The following is a 16,412-nucleotide window of genomic DNA, read 5'->3' as shown; positions in this document are numbered from 1 at the left end:
TGGCATGATATTATAATTTTAATATAAGATTATCAAATACATTACAGAAAACAGTCTGAAGCTATATGGAGTAGTAAGGAGAAAGGGAGCTTTGGGGAAGATCAATGTTCAGGGTTAGCTGTTCTGCAAAATGAACATGTGGAAATATTAGACATGGTTATTTTTGTTCATGGCAGATATATAGTAATTGCTATTAGGACTGGTACTAATGCATGGAGAATTATTCCAACCAGTGGCAACAAAGAGAATTGGTGTTTGAGTACCTCAAAATGTTCTAACACAGAATATGAATACTGCAATTATAGGTGATTTTATTTGCAATTTGAGAAAGAGGACTGAAAAAATAAATAAGAATATACAAATGTAAAGCAGTGATTAAAATGGAGAATATGACAATAATTAAAAAAGACAATATACATATAAGTGTAAGTGAATAAGCTTTGAAATAGATTTTATATTTCATTCAATTGGTTTAGAAGTAAAAAAAGAGAAAGCTTATGAAATTAACTTTTCAGATCATTATGCAATAAATGCAGACATTGTAAATGTGGTGGACTATACTACAGTGACAAAGATAAAATATAAATAGAAGAAATAAAATAAACATTTATTTAGTCAAAAATGACTATATTATGGGAAGGTCATGTATCAATGATGCCTTTTTAGGATTCTACAGAAAACTGGTGGTGTACATATAAAGAAAAATATAAACTAGAATTTTTAAGATTAGAAGAATGTTTTTGGAAAGTGAAAAGAAGCAGTATATAATGCATTAGTAGAGCAATGAGAAGAATATATTGTAAAAGATGATAAAGAAAATTATATAAAGAAAATAACGAAGTGACTAGGAAGCCTCTATAAAACAATATTTGTTGCAGGGTAAGGTTGAAGAGGTGTCACCTTTAAATAAAAAAGGAAGAAGGGAGGATATAAATTTTAAAGGCTGTGAATGGAATTGGAAGGTATGGTATGACTGAAATAATTGCTGAAGAGCAGGATAATGAAGTAATGGAGAAATGTAAAGAAAATTAGGGACTGTCAAAGACAAATTCAGTAAAAAGGATATAGAAGAGCTAAGAAAGAGCATTGACAGATATCAGAAAGATCAAGTGTACCTGGTCCAGATGGTTTGAGTTATGAATTCTATAACATAACACATTTTGGTTAGAAAATGAAATACCAGATATAAGACTGTGTAAAAAAATTATAAAATTTGTTTAGAAAAAAAGAAGAGAAAGATTACATACATAACTGAAGACCTATCACATGCAATAATACAGATGACAAAATAGTTATGAATTTGATGCAAAAAATGAGATAATGAAATATTTAATTAATGAAAACATTTTTGTAATTAAAAAGAGGTGTGCAAAAGATTTATTAATTATTGTGGAGCAAATTAGAAAAGATATTGAAAATGAGATGAGATGAGTGACATAAAAATGGTTATATGTGATGTTGATAAAGCTTATGACTGGATTAAACATAAAGTTATGTAAAGTCCTGCTACCCATCTCTGTATTCTAAATTTCTTACTGAACACTCCTTTGAATAAAGACTCCCTAGAATAAAGGGGTAAAGCAGGCATGTCTTCTTTTTTATCTTTAACACCTTTATTTAATTACCACTTATGACATAGGCAAACATATTTACATAAAAAATGTTAACATATTCTTACAAATATTATACATCACATATGTGCATTTATACAATTATCATAAATAAAATACTGCATAAATTGTTCAGTTCTTGCCTTCTCTTAAACCCCACTCCTCCTCCAAAACATTATTCTGCATGTATTCCCACAATTTCCATTTTTGTGTAGTTTGCTCCTACCCTTTTCTAAAGATCTCACTTTCAGTCCTTTTATCTCTGTTACAGTATTCACTACTTCAGGTACTGTTGGTTTAGACGTTGATTTCCATTTTCTAATAATCACTTTTTTTGGACGTCAACAGAATTAAACTTAACAAGCCCTTACTATGTCTAGTCTATTCAAATCCTGTATCACAGCTTAAAAAATTCCTTAGTTACACCCATTTGCTTACCCAATATTTCTGACTCTGTAGGGAATTTTTAAAGTCTGCCAACTCAACCAACTCATTACACTCCCAAAACATATGTTCCTAGTTACCTCTTTCTTGCCCATCACACTTCCAACATTTGCCATCTACCTGAGGAAAAATTATTTGGAGTTTGCTTGGGATGTAAAAATACCTATGCAAATACTTCCAAGCAAAAATCATAAATCTTCCAGACTTTGTTGCATATTTGGGAGCTATAAACGTCCTCTCATTGTTTCCTTGTGAACTGCTTATCCAAACTCTATTTCTAATCTTTTCTAACCTACCCTGATTGATTTATTTAGTTAATGTGCAATATTTTATATGCCCTACTGATTTCTCCATTTTAAACAGCAGCTTCTGTTCTAGATTCAACTAAAAACTCAACCAGAGTAGGTCATTCACTGAAGATTCCCCTATTTCTCTTTGCCTACACTCTGATAACAGTCCCAGATACGGAAGGCAGTCTCTTGCCTGCAGTCCAAATGTCTTCTTGGCATATCTTCCCATTCTATTGCCTTTCATCTGTAGTTATTTGCTTCCAATACATTGGTTCCTTTGCCATTTTTCTCCATAAATTCTAGCCTGCAGCATGTCTTCATAGTGGGACTTTATTTACATTAGTTTTTAATGCTGTTGTTTCTAAGGCAGAAGAAGGCATGCAGAATGAGGCCGCAATATTTAAAGGAATGGTAAGAATACCTGTGTTTTTAGCATATGCTGATGATTTAATTATGACTGTCAATCAAAGAGGCAATTATTAAAATTGAATATTAAATTAAGATGTTTGGAGTACAAATGTATAAGACAAAAAGTAAAGGGTATGGTATGTGTGTTAAAGAGTTGGGGATATATTTCAACAAATCAAAATTTAACTTACTCGCTACCTTTGGTAATTAATGTGGTGATTAATCAATTATTAAAAATACTACAGTAAGTTAAAAAACAACTACAAAATATGGAAAATTTTAAAATATCTTAATCTAAAATGTATAGGATACATAGTTATATTTTTAGTAAGTTGGGACATTTGGGAAATATTTTCCTCATTTCCAATATGTTTGATAAAAGAATTATATTTTCCTTTTTGTGGAGATTAAGAATCAACTCTGTGAATAGGGGGTACTGTTTACTGTAAAAAAAGGAAGGTCAACCATGTGAAAAAGGGGTATTACATATTGTAAAGAAAAGGAGGGAGGTTTAGGTTTAAAAAAACATACCCTGTGTTTTTTTAAGTATTCTTGCATATGTTTTGGATTATGTATGAAATATTTAAAGTAAAAGAAGACTGTGTAAGTAAGTAAGATTTTAATAATGAAGTATATATATTTGTGTGACATGGGTAAAAAAATAAAAAAAGATATGTTTGGTTATGAAAAAATAGTTTTGAGTTGCTGCAGAAATGGGATTTAATATGGAATGAAAAACTGCACTCTAGAAAGGTATGATATGAATATAGGTGAGGTGAAGCTAATGACCACAGTGGCCTTTTTTAATCCTAGCCATGTTTATGAAAGTGAGAATCAAACTCTGTATGTTGTGTTTATGAGGTAAACACTTAACCATTACGCCAAACCCTTATAATTAATGGAAAAATATTATTATGTAAAGGTATGGGGAAAACATAATATTAGTATTAAAAAGGCTATAAAAGAAAGGCAAGAAAGATTTACAATTAAAAATGAGGTAGAAACTAAAGGATTTTCTTTGGAGATTATCTATTGAAAAATTACTGGTCAAAACTGTTATGAAATATAAAACACGAAGAAAAAAATTTGTGTGTGGAAGAAACGGTTTACTATGACGATATCGAAGTACAGAACAAAATCCATTCACATCTTCGATTCAGATGTGCGACATGCAGTATATTAATTAGGGCAGACTGTTGAAGTGCAGCTAGCGAAACATTCGAATTCGCACTTTTGACATTCTATATTGCATGTCACTACTGCATATCACATAATGTAATGTTTCCCCCCTGCAACCCTCATGTGGGGGGGCTTCACCCTCCTGCAAATAATACATCCCAACTCCGAGATCGCACTACAGTAGGAAAAAGGGTAATTTCCCGATCCCCACTGTACCACGATTGGTAGTCATAACTCTGATGACATATGTGCGAATGCACAGTGGCATTCGCTAAACTGCACACTCACAATAGTGCAGGTCAGCGAAAATGGAAATCAACCAACTATGGTTCGACGTTCCCGTTTTCATCAAACCTGTACTTGTAATTTTCAAAGTAAACCAGAATAAACATTACAACATCTTTGATATGTGTAAGGACTTGAATGTGAAATATATGCAAAAGAACATTTGGTAAAGAAATACGGGTTCATATTAGAATGATGAAAACCCATTTTATCGAATGCATTTTCATCGATACATGTACGGCGAACAGGCAAAACAGCAAAGCGGCTGTTCAGCAAATTCTTTCCATGGGAACCACTTTGTTGCTTTGCCTGTTCTGAAGTGTAGTGTGGTCCATTGTCCAGTATAGCTCCCGAACATAATTGTGCAACAGTTACTGACCTTAGGGTTAGGGTGCGGGTTAAGGTAAGTGCATATGTATGAAAGTGTTTACTGTTTTTTATTTTGCGTTAGATGCATGGTTGAGTTACATGAGTATGTGTTTTCAGCTGTTTACTTTTGTTTTGGGAGGGTAGGATGAGGGTTAAGGTAAGTGTGTATGTGTTTGGAACTGCTTATGTAAATGTGCGAGAGTTACTGACCTTAGGGTTAGGGTGCGGGTTAAGGTAAGTGCATATGTTTTAAAATGTTTACTGTTTTTTTTTTTTCGTTAGATGTATGGTTGGGTTACGTGCATCTGTGTATTTAGTTGCTTACTGTTTTTTTGGGGGGGTATAATTGGGGTTAGGGTATGTGTTTGGAAGTGTTTGTTTTTTTTTTTTGGGGGGGGGGGGAGTTGGAACGCAATTTCTTTCCCTAGGAAAGAAATTGCTGTTCTGTGGTTTCGACATTTTCAGCATTCGCTGAATATGTGTAGATGAAACACCGTCCGCTGTTTTCAGCGTTTGGTGTTTTAATATGAACCCAGAAATACTATTAAACTTAAATATGAATAAGACAGTATATGAGTATTATGGATCAGAAAGCAAAGAAGAAATTTACAGATACTGGATAAATTGATTATTATTTTATGGATAAGACTCTTTGTGTTATTAAAAATGGTTGTGGGAAAAGGATGGGTGATTAAACTGATTTGAAAAGAAATGGAAAATATGTTTTTGTTTAAACATTATTTCTGTGAAATGTGTGAAAAAAATATATGTATATAAATAAAGTCCTTACTCTTTTTTGACAAGTTCTGTGGGATCTTTTACATTCACTAGAGCTACTATAACAATTCATGCAGTTGGGACCTTGTTTTAAAGTCTCATTCGAGCTTGTCTAACTTGTAGCCTTAAGTATAAGATCCACGGCTAACCAAATTTTTGCAGATGATTGCAAACTGGGAGTCACTGTCACATCCTTCTCTGATTCTCCTTCTTTGATTTCCATTTTTTACTAATTGATTTTTGGCAGTCAACAGAATTAATCTTAGTAGGGCCTTGCTATGTCTAGCTAATTCAGATCCTGTGTCCCAGCTCAAAAGAATCATTTCTGCCAGAAGGAACTTACACTTATAAATGCCTGGTGTATTGAAAATGGGCTTAAATTAAATGCTAAAAATGCAACATTGTAGCATTTGACAGGAAAACCATCACCCCAGCATTTAGCATTGACAATGCCCCATTTCAAAATGAAGGTTAGAGATCTGGGAACCTGTGTTTTTAATTCCGTCTTCTTTTATCCCCATGTAGCAACGGTTGTCAGAAAATCCCTATACTTGGCGTAGCTTATCACCAAAGGAATATCATCCAGATCTAAAGATGTTATTGTCCCAGTGCATTCAGCTCTGATCAGACTAATTCTAGAATACAATGTCCCCTTTGGGATGTACTTCACCTAACATACTAAACAGATGGAAATACCCAACAGGTTCCTAACAAAGGGGATCACAGCTTAACATCCCTATATTTCCAGATAATAATAGAAGCACTGTCCTTCTTTTCTGTGTCTTACAGGCTTTTCAGAGGTGGTCCATGCTTTGCCTCCTCAGCAATCAAAGACCTAGAAGTCCAGGATCTCTTGTATCTTTCACAGATCAAACACCAGAATAAAGAATTTAAACCTGCTTCAGTAGGTCAATAAACTTAAAACCTGTGTGTCTTTTATGAAGAGAAAGGTGTTTGGCTAGTGCATTATTTTTTACATCCAGAGCAGATTTCTGACAGATGACATGAAATCCTATGCTTAGGTTAATTTAAAGTCTTGCCCACATAGAATGCATCACATTCATTGCACTGTGCTCTGTAAATTACTTTTGCAGTGTTACAGTCACCCCCTGCATTGGTCTTAATGATTTTCTTTAAATAAGGGCAATAAAAACTATCACCTTGCTGTATAAATATATAAAATGTACAATTAGCTTCACATCTTTTAGTGTTTCTCTCATATGGTCTAGGTTTAAATTCAACAAAACTTCTAATGTTCCCAGCCTTCCTATAAACAAAGGATGGGGCTTCACCTAAGATGTTAATCAGAAAAGGGTTTCCTGTGACAATGGCCCAGTTTTCTTCAATAACATTTTTGATACTGTGATAATCCAATGTGTATGTCAGGATGCAGCTATTTTTGCATTTGTTATTCTCTGTGGAATTTCTTAACATTCTCCTACTGGGGAGGTTGAGTGAAATCATTCTCTAAATATTTTTTTATTATTTATTATTTATTTATTTATTAAATATATTTTTGGATTGCCAAATGGACTAAGGTTGACATATTTCCAGCCATATAGTATATTGTCCTGGATAAAATCACAGACTTGATAATCTACAATGTTGTGTCTTTCGGCTTTTCCCAGTTAGGGGTCGCCACAGTGGAACTCCGGTCCGCTAATGATTGGCAGTAGATTTTTATGTGCCGAGTTGCCGGCCCTGATGCACAACCTTCAACGAAGGTACGCCCATTCACTCATGTCTCCACACAGAAGATGCTCTAGCTGAGAATCGAACAGGACAACGTCTTACTGTGAGGTGACAATGCTACCGCAGCAACACCATCTACTTAATAATCTGGTTAAATAACAGGTACCACATCATTATAAGTTTTATTTAAAGTACATAAGGGTTATATTATTATGACAGCTACTAAGCAGGGTAGGGCCAGCTCGAATGTCACACTGATGGGGAAGGGATGTGAATTTGTTCCGTGGTGGTACAGCGGTAGCATTGTTGCCTCACAGCAAGAGGTTCTCCCGTTCAATTCTCGGCTTGGCTTGGGAGTGCCTTCTGTGGGGAGTCTGCATGTCCTCCCCGCAGTTGGGTAGCGTTCAAAAGACATGCATGCGTAAATGGGCGTGCCTTCATTGAAGATTGGGCGTCGAGCTGGCACCTTGGCGTTTCATAAAAATTTACTGCCAATCATTAGTGGACCGGAGTTCTGCTGTGGCGACCCCTTACCGGGAAAAATCCAAAAGACAAACAACAACAACAACCAATAACACTTTGTTTTACAGCACAATAAACCACTCCCTTGCCTGATAAAAAATATATATATATATTTAGAAAGCTTGTGAGGAAACTATTACTCTGTTATTTTTGTTTTACTTGGATCGCTTGTCTGTGTACTTAATAAAGGATTTTCAACTGGAAACAGACTGCCTGCCTTGTTTGGATTACTTTTGAATACTTAATAATTCTGTACAATATTTCAAATTATATATTTTTTATTATTTTTTGACTTAGGATGAGTTTAAGTTCGCTACTTCTACTACTACTGTCTGATCTGAGTAATATACAGTTTTTAAATAGAGATATATGGACTGAAAATATTCCACACAGATACGTTTCTTACACTGTTTTGTTTTTGGACCCACTATACTTGTTTAGTGGGTTGTTTGAGACTTCGGGGTTACTACAGAGATTACTTGTTTTTTTTTTAAATAAAATCTTCCAGATCTTTAGCACTTTCTTCCCTCTAAACTTCTACAAGAATACTATATGTTCCTTGAGTTGAGACATGAATGAAAAATAGATTACATTACTGTTTTTATCTCATCTTTTCCTATCTTAACTGTTACTTGTTGAGCATTATCTCACTCTAACTTTGGCATAATGTAAGTCTTCCATAAATATTTCTATATCTGCTCTTTCTTTATTTCTACATGTCTGCTTTATACAGTTTCACTAAATTTCTAAAATATCTGTAATACTGCTACAAAATCTCTGATTATTATTATTTATTTATTTTTTTTGTTATAGGCTCTCTAAGTTTGGCAACAACCATTTCTACTTTCTATTGCCTAAGTCACTGTGCTAAATGTTTTTGAGCTCTGGAGTTATCAAAACATAGCTGCTTAACAGCAATCTTTCTAACCTCATGCATGTATGTTATTGAGATGCTCCCTTTTTTCTCTTTAGCACTCTACTTTTGTGCCTCTTCTTGTTCTGTGAGATTTCTCTTTTTCTGCAGTAATTTACTCTTTGTAGCCACTGTAAGTAATTCTTATTACTTCTTAACCATATATCATTCTTGTTTTCATTATTACTCTATTTTAAGCTCCATTTTCATGTTACCCCATTCACTAGCTATAGCTTCTGAAGATATTTCTATCTTCCCTAATGTATCTTCCATACTGTATAATAATTTCCACTATCCATTCCTTAAGCTTCTCTCTTTTAAGCAAGTAGATCAGAAAGTGTCTCTTTCTCTCTCTTTTTAATTACCCAGCATTTTTATCTTCATTTTTATCCATGTATGATCCTGTGAAATATAATTCCTGTCTAGTTTAGCCCAGTTATTGTACCATGGGGAATAATATGTAAATTTGGTGCAACTTCCTACTACTAAATTTACATCTTCCATACCAGACAGTTTCATAAATTTCTTCGGAATTTAACCCTCTTTTGCTATATTTTCCTTTCTAGGTCCCACTGATACATTTTCACTATTGCAAATCAAGTTCCATCTTCCACCTGAAAGTAATATTCCCTGCTCAAACCTGATTATTTCTCCCTAAATTTTCTTAACCTCCATCAGCAGCAGCTTTTGGTAGACTATAAATACATGCCAACATAATCTTCTTCTCTTGCCAATAGCCCCTTACTACCACAAATATACTATTGTATTTTCCCCTCTTCTATCACTAATGAAGACCCTCTAGCAATTACTATAATTACTCCCACTTTCCACTGTCCCTGATATTTTGCTAAATATCCATCCTGAAATCCTTTCTTTGTCAAACACACGTGCTCATTTTTTTCAGATGTGTCTCTGCAGCATTGCTAGTTCAACTCTGCATTTCTTAATATAATTTAATATTCCGTTCTTTTTGTCTAGGCCATTTATGTTCCACGATAATATGTATATTGCAGCCATTATGATAAATGGATGTTGTTCCTGTCTATTATACATGTCAGTTTTTTTTAATGTGTATTACCAACTTTCAAATTACATGCACACACACTAATGTTTGGAAGACTGATTTTTACACAATTGTTTATTCTCTTTTAAATTTGAAGCTATGTCACATTTTTTCAAGACTTTTTGTTTTAATGAACACCCTCAAACAAAAACTAAATAAACTTACAAAACACCCTCATCCCCTTTTAAGTTAGAGCAAATGCACAAAACTATATACTTCTTCAAAATATGAAGTTTAACCATCTACATAGGAGCAATTGCTCCATATAGACAGTTGCACCTGTAGACATTACCTAATTTAAAATTAAAGTTATCTATGCTAAAGTCCATGTTATAGTCTGTTCCCACTTACACGGACTGCTGTCTGTTCTTTTTTTATCTCCATTCCTTTCCTAGATATGAAAAACAGCTTGTATGCTTTCAAAAAATATTAACTTTTAGTCCTAAGAAAAAGTGCACTGGCTATCTTTAAATAAAACTAAAACTGAACACTGTTATATTAAATGCATTAACATATTAAGGCTGCTATCTTGTATTTACTTCCCATAATTATAAACTTTATTTTTCACTGAACTACTTGCGACTGTCATTTCTCTTAGCAGAGTGTTCTACATCTCACAATTAATTGCTTGCACCTGCAGACAGCTCATCTCAATGTAATAGTAGTCAGCAATGAATCTTTGTAAATTTCACTCAAAAGAGAATGTACAGCTTACTTAGCAGCAGGCCTACTTACTTCAAATGAACTAATGGGGAAAACAAAATGAATAAACTAACATTTGTAGATGTACGAAGCTTCGCATTTTTATATGATTCACTATTTTGTCTTATTTTTCAAGCCTACTTACAAAAACACTTGTTTATAGTTTAAGCCATGGGTATTAATGTAGACATACACCCTTGTAAAAATAAAAGAAAATATATTAATTCTACATATAACAGGATCAGTACACTTTTACACTCCACTCTTATTCCAGCAACAAAATCACATCATATTAACATTAAACTTGCTTTTGTCCAGCCCTTCTTCTCTTGTTATAACACCTACATTTCTTACAAATAAAAAGTAGTAGTTTACTTTAATATCTTTAACATACACAACAGTCACTGAAGAGACTGCCCTCGACATTTAAACACCCCTGACTACACACTACACAAAGCTGCTTTGCTCTACATAACAAAAATTTTCTATCATATTTTTATACAGATCATGATAAGAACAAAAACTGTTTTACCTAAGTTTTTCCCTTATTAGTGTTCTTCTAAATATTAATGACAAAGCATGGTACATGCTTTACAGTCCTCCCACAAGTTTAACAAAGTCATCAAAGGTCTAGTCTTTCTCAGCCACTTTTTCTTGCAAAGCCATATTTTACAAATGTGTCTGATGATTTATAGTCTCCCATTACTCACTAATTTCAGTGTTGCTGGTCTTCTTCCTTTTCATCTCTCTCAACATCAGACTATGGCTCAGGTCCAAGGTATTCCTGATTCTTCTAGTCAGCTCTTGTTCTTTTTTCTGTCTCTCAAGTATTTTCCTTTGGAACACCGGAAAAGGATTTCCTGGCAAAATCTCTCTATGAGCTTTATTGTCAAAAGACTGAAAAGCAGAGTCCCCGTCTGTTTGCTGGCTTACTTTTTGTTGGATAAACCTTTTTTTTATTTCCTCCTTAGCCTGTTTTGTATCACATATGTCTTTAATCTTTCAGGAAAAATATTGCGAAGATAGCTGGATACAGCAGCTTGAATCTTACACCTGCCTCTCAACATTCCCCGATTGCTGGGATAAATTTGCCTCTGTTCTGCCTGGTGTCCAATGAATAATAATTTTCCAGAAACACTGCCATTTTCAATTTTGAATATGTTTCTACCACAGTTCTGCCAGGATCAAATCTCTCTGCTGGTATGATTACATCTTTACTAATACAGGTCTTGACTGCTTTCTCATGGCCCAATTTGGAGCATACAAATGATGTGCCCTTTCAATTAACAAATCTTGCTGTCTGGTTGCTTATCTGTGCTTTCATAAAATGAATACAGTCTGTTCATTCCAGTTTCTCTGGTACAACAGAAAATCTCAGGTTTTCTCTGCAAGCTCTGTCTTCTAACACAAGCATTTTTTGAAGCAGCTCTTCTTGAGAAGTCTCATAGTCAGTCAGCCTTTTCCTCATTTCAATCTGTGATTTTTGCAGTTTTATCAATTTATCTGAATAGCTAGTTAAAGCTTATTCTTTTTGTCCAGCCTTTTGTTATTTGAGGTGCTACACTATTTCAATATTTCATTTATTTTAATCACCCCGAGTACATTTGATTTGTTTTTCCTCTAAATTACTGGAAGTCATCTCTTCTACCATATCTGAAGCTTCAACTGCTTTTACTAAGCAGTTGCACAATTCTTCTCAGTCAGTACTTTCTCTTCACATTTTCTTGTTGATTTTCTTTCAAATTTCTTCTTTGCTGGTATCCAGGCAGAGCATTTACTAACCAGTAACTGAATTTTACTCAAGGTGACAATATCACTGGCTCCTACTTCACAGTTTCTTTTTTCACACTGAGAGAGCTGAAATTAAGTTGTTGATTAGTGTGCAGCTATGTTGGAAGTTCGAGGCTGATTTCCTCTTGAGCTACACTGGTCTATATTACCAGAGCGAAAGTCCTTTTGAGCAAATACCTAAACACCGACAATACCGAACGCACTAAACTGTGAAATTTTAAATCTCGAACTGTCATAGTCGGCCAACCCCACCACCCGCTACATACTACCTACCCAAACAAAATAAACTACATACATACACTAATCAAATCCTACTTCTAACCCTAAATTAAAGCACCAAAACCCTACTTCTAACCATACACTAAACCCCACATACACAACTATCTATGCACTATCCTTAACCCCTCCCTAACCCTAAGGTCTGTAACTACCGCACACTTCCCCTACGAAAATATACACAAACAAAATAAATAATCCACATACATACATTTAACAAAATCCTACACTAAATCTTACATGCACTACCTATCTATGCACTTACTTTAACCCGCACCCTAACCCTAAGGTCCGTAACTATCGCACACTTACCTTATGGAGCTATACTACAGACGGGCCAACCATTTCCAAATTTGCGGTTTCGTTTTCTGTAATGCCAGTTCGTGCAATACGTGTCAACATTCACGGATTCGCTTAAACAGACTTTCGCTCTCGTAATAGGGACCTGGGCTATATCTGCATGGCGCAGTGGTGCAGCGCTAGCATTGTCGCCTCATAGCAAGAGGTCCTCCAGTTTGATTCTCGCCTGGAGTGCCTTCTATGCAGAGTCTGCATGTCCTCCCTGTGTTCATGTGGGTTTTCTCTAGGTGCTCCAGTTTCCTCCCACATTACAAAGACATGCATCTTAAGCATTTCTCTCCGGGCCGCTGCTGAAAATTGGCTGCATTCCAAGATGGACTCTCCCGGTAAAGAAATGTTAAATAAATATAGGACAATTCTAGCAGTAGTAAATGCAGGCAAGAGTTTTTTTATCTCTACTGTAGCTAAAAAAGCAAGAACAAAAAACTGTAAAACAGAAAATGAGCCCACAATATAACAAGTGATAGAATTAATGAAGATTTAAAAAACAAGAGTTGCTTTCTCTAACTGGAAAAAAAGCAAATGTCACCAAGGAAAATGGTAAACTTTAGAAGTGATTTTATACCAAGCATGAAGGAGTGTACAATGGAACTGAGATGAGTAAAAAAAATAATGACTGCAAAAAAAAAATCTCTAAGACCCAAGCTAGCAAATCTAATGGAAATCTAATGGTGTTAAGGGGTTTACATTATGACTCAGACTCAGGCCATGATACAGTGTTGTCAATCCATACAGGGGAGTTTCCTGTATCCATAGGGACCACAGAACCTGAACAATTGTATTCATAACTACCAAGGAACACCAAGAATGAGTTTTGTTATTTCTTTTCCGGACTCTGAGAAAAAAAAAAAGGCATCATCAGTAAAGATAAGAATGCATATAGGAATCACCTGTGATACAGAAGACAGAATGTTTTCACTGTTACATTTCCTTGTCCCACTATGACAAGCAAAAAAGGGGAAGCACTATGATTCCTGAATGATGAAAATATCAATCTCCAGGATGCCCCACTTTCTGGACCTAAGGGGTGACAAGTATGAGTTCTGATACTTCTTTTCTGAACTTACAAGGACTCAGCATGAAATGTAGGAATGACTAAAGTAATCTCCTGTGCAACAGGAGAGACAGAAATAATGCATCTGCTGCTACCTTCCTCTTGCTCAGTTATACTGAGTAGAAAAAGGAAAGTACTATTTTCCCAAGTGGTGAACAAGCTGATTTCCAAAGTGACCCAGTTCTGGAAAATCTTGGACAAGCATGGCCTCTAAATCTACATCCAGGAAAGGTCTGGAGGGCTGTCTTACAGAGTCTGCAAGCTAATACACTTTCCTGGGCAAGCGAACTGCTGAGAAAGCAGTGTTCCTGTCAATGACACTGTCAGCTAAGCATTGCCCTCCTACAAAGGAGATATGATACTGTACTTCACTGCTTGTTTAGATAGCACAATGGACCGGATGTCCAAAAGGATGAGGAAAGGCTTGTTAAGCAACTTGTCTCCAATCTTTTCAAGGCCAAGAAGACTGCAAACTTACCCTGCTTTACTGAGCAGAAATAGGGAAGTACTGTTTTTCCTAAGTGGTAAACAGGTTGATCTCATCAGTGTCCCATTTCTGATAGATCCTTAAGAGGCATGGTCTCCAAACCTGTAAATTCAGGGAAGGACTGGAGAAATGGTGGCTTAAGGAGGCTGCCATCTCATTCACTTCCCTGGGCATATGAACTGCTGAAATAGTGATGACCATGTCTATGGCCCATTGCCAGATACAGATCTCTTCTACAAAGGGGATAATACCTTGTGCCTCACTGTTTGTTTAGATACTACAGGATGGACTATTCGTCTGAATGGATAACTAAAGGCATTGGAAGCAGCTGTATCTTAAATTCCTTCAGAGCCAGGAACACTGCACTTAACCTAACTTTAGTTTGGTGATGTTGAGACCCCCCCCCCCACCCATTCAGCAGAGGAATACATGCCTTCTACCATGTGACAGCCAAAATCTTTCCCCAGCCATGATATGAAGTATTCATCATCAGACTCTGTGAAGGGCTTTGCTACAGAAAGTGTAAGCTCTCCAGAAGACTGGTGGAAATGTTGGGGATCATCTACCACTCAGCAGCCTGGCAATCATGGTCCATGAGTCCATGGTGGATTTGAAGTCACTGAGTCTGACACCGTACAATCCAATGCAACAGCCAGATCCTTGGGTATGCAAATGGCATCAGGAAGACTGCAAGCAACCATCAAGCCCAGAATGTTCATCAGATTTTGAGACTGTGCCCTGTGCTGCACACTTCCCCTCTTGGCTAACACCATGACTTCCAGAATCCAAAGAAGACCACATTTTGGAGTGTTCAGTTCCACATCTATAAATGTGATCCTTTGTTGCAAGAGTTAGAATAAAACTTCCTTACACTCACACCTTTTAATTTCAGCATTAAACTGTATACATTCATTAAATCGTACCTCAAGTTTCAAGTAAGCATTTTTTGTATATGGACTATTGACTTACCTTTTAACATTGTTTGCTGGTGTTTAGCTGTACAGATTAACCTGCTGATGCCATCAATCACTTGACTCTTGGAATCAAATTCCTTCTCCTTTGGTTTCTTGCTCAAAAACATCACTAATAATAAGAAAAATTAAACAGAATAGTTAAGACTCTAGATTTTGAGGACGACAAGACAGTATATTATGAAAGTGTTCTACAGTCTGAGCTATTTGTATACACTGGCCCTAACATCTTCACAGTTAAAATTTAGCACAGATTGCACTTATACTATTACATGGATATAATTATTCAAGAAGATAAAACATTTATGTACCTCGCATATTTTTTTTTTCAGAAAGGGAGGCACAAGGCAAAGAGAAGGAATGATTGAAGAGTTTTTATATTTAAGCTACTAGATATGGGCTTCAAAGGAGTTTGCTACTGACATTGTTACATGCTTTAGTAAGAGAAACTTTTACTATACTAATTAATCTTATCAGTATTTGACTTAAGTTCTTTTGGGTAGTAAATTCCAATTAACTTCTCAACACTACTTAGAAGATCAAGATAAAAATGTATCCGGCAGGGTTTCTGGTGACATCACATGCTGCATAAATGAAGACAAGTTGTGTGTCAATAGTGGCAAACCATACAATTTAAAAACTAATATTTATTTATTTATTTTTTATTTTACATATGTTTACCAGGAGAGTCCGACTGGGCAAGAAGCCCATTTTCAGTTGAGGCCTGGGAAGAAAAGCTTCATTAAGATACAAACAGTAGACTTACAAACAGTATTATGCATTACTAGCTCTGTTGAAATAAAGCAATATGATTAAAAACAATATGCGTAAAAATTGAGGAGAGAACATTAAAATGGATATAGCTGTTACATAAGAATTTACATTACAAATAGGTGGGTATTGCAAATAGATATTAGTACAGGAATAAGTATTTGGTATAGTGCCAATGTAGGCTTTGGGAGATTCTAAGTGTATTTCTGGGTGTATATCGTACAGCAACCTGTGAGATAATGATACAGTAGAAAAAAATCAGTGATTAGTACGTTCTAGGGTGAGCCTGAACTAGAAGGATATACTAGGAAAAGGATAACAGGGATATATGTGTTAGGATAGCAGGGAGTGAGTGTGGACTAAGGTCTAGTATTTGCTGTGGTAGAGGGCTATACTTACACTTCTTCCTAAACCATCTCTGCATCTTTATAGGAAGAGCATTCAGTTT

At 35.4% G+C, this 16,412-nt stretch overlaps 1 protein-coding gene across 2 annotated transcripts in view; it reads right to left on the bottom strand.

Annotated features, from left to right (window-relative positions):
* The window catches only part of LOC122813124 (phosphofurin acidic cluster sorting protein 1-like), a 3,500,289-nt gene that overhangs the window by 22,399 nt on the left and 3,461,478 nt on the right, over positions 1-16,412 (bottom strand). For both annotated transcript variants that reach the window (XM_044085266.1, XM_044085275.1), the window contains one exon: positions 15,192-15,305. In XM_044085266.1, the coding sequence (XP_043941201.1) occupies positions 15,192-15,305 (114 nt within the window). The remainder of the gene's footprint in view (positions 1-15,191; positions 15,306-16,412) is intronic.

The sequence above is a fragment of the Protopterus annectens genome, chromosome 1.part1, assembly GCF_019279795.1.
Source record: "Protopterus annectens isolate FY-2018-M chromosome 1.part1, PAN1.0, whole genome shotgun sequence".
NCBI lineage: Eukaryota > Metazoa > Chordata > Ceratodontiformes > Protopteridae > Protopterus > Protopterus annectens.
This window is presented reverse-complemented; position numbering and strand designations above follow the sequence as displayed.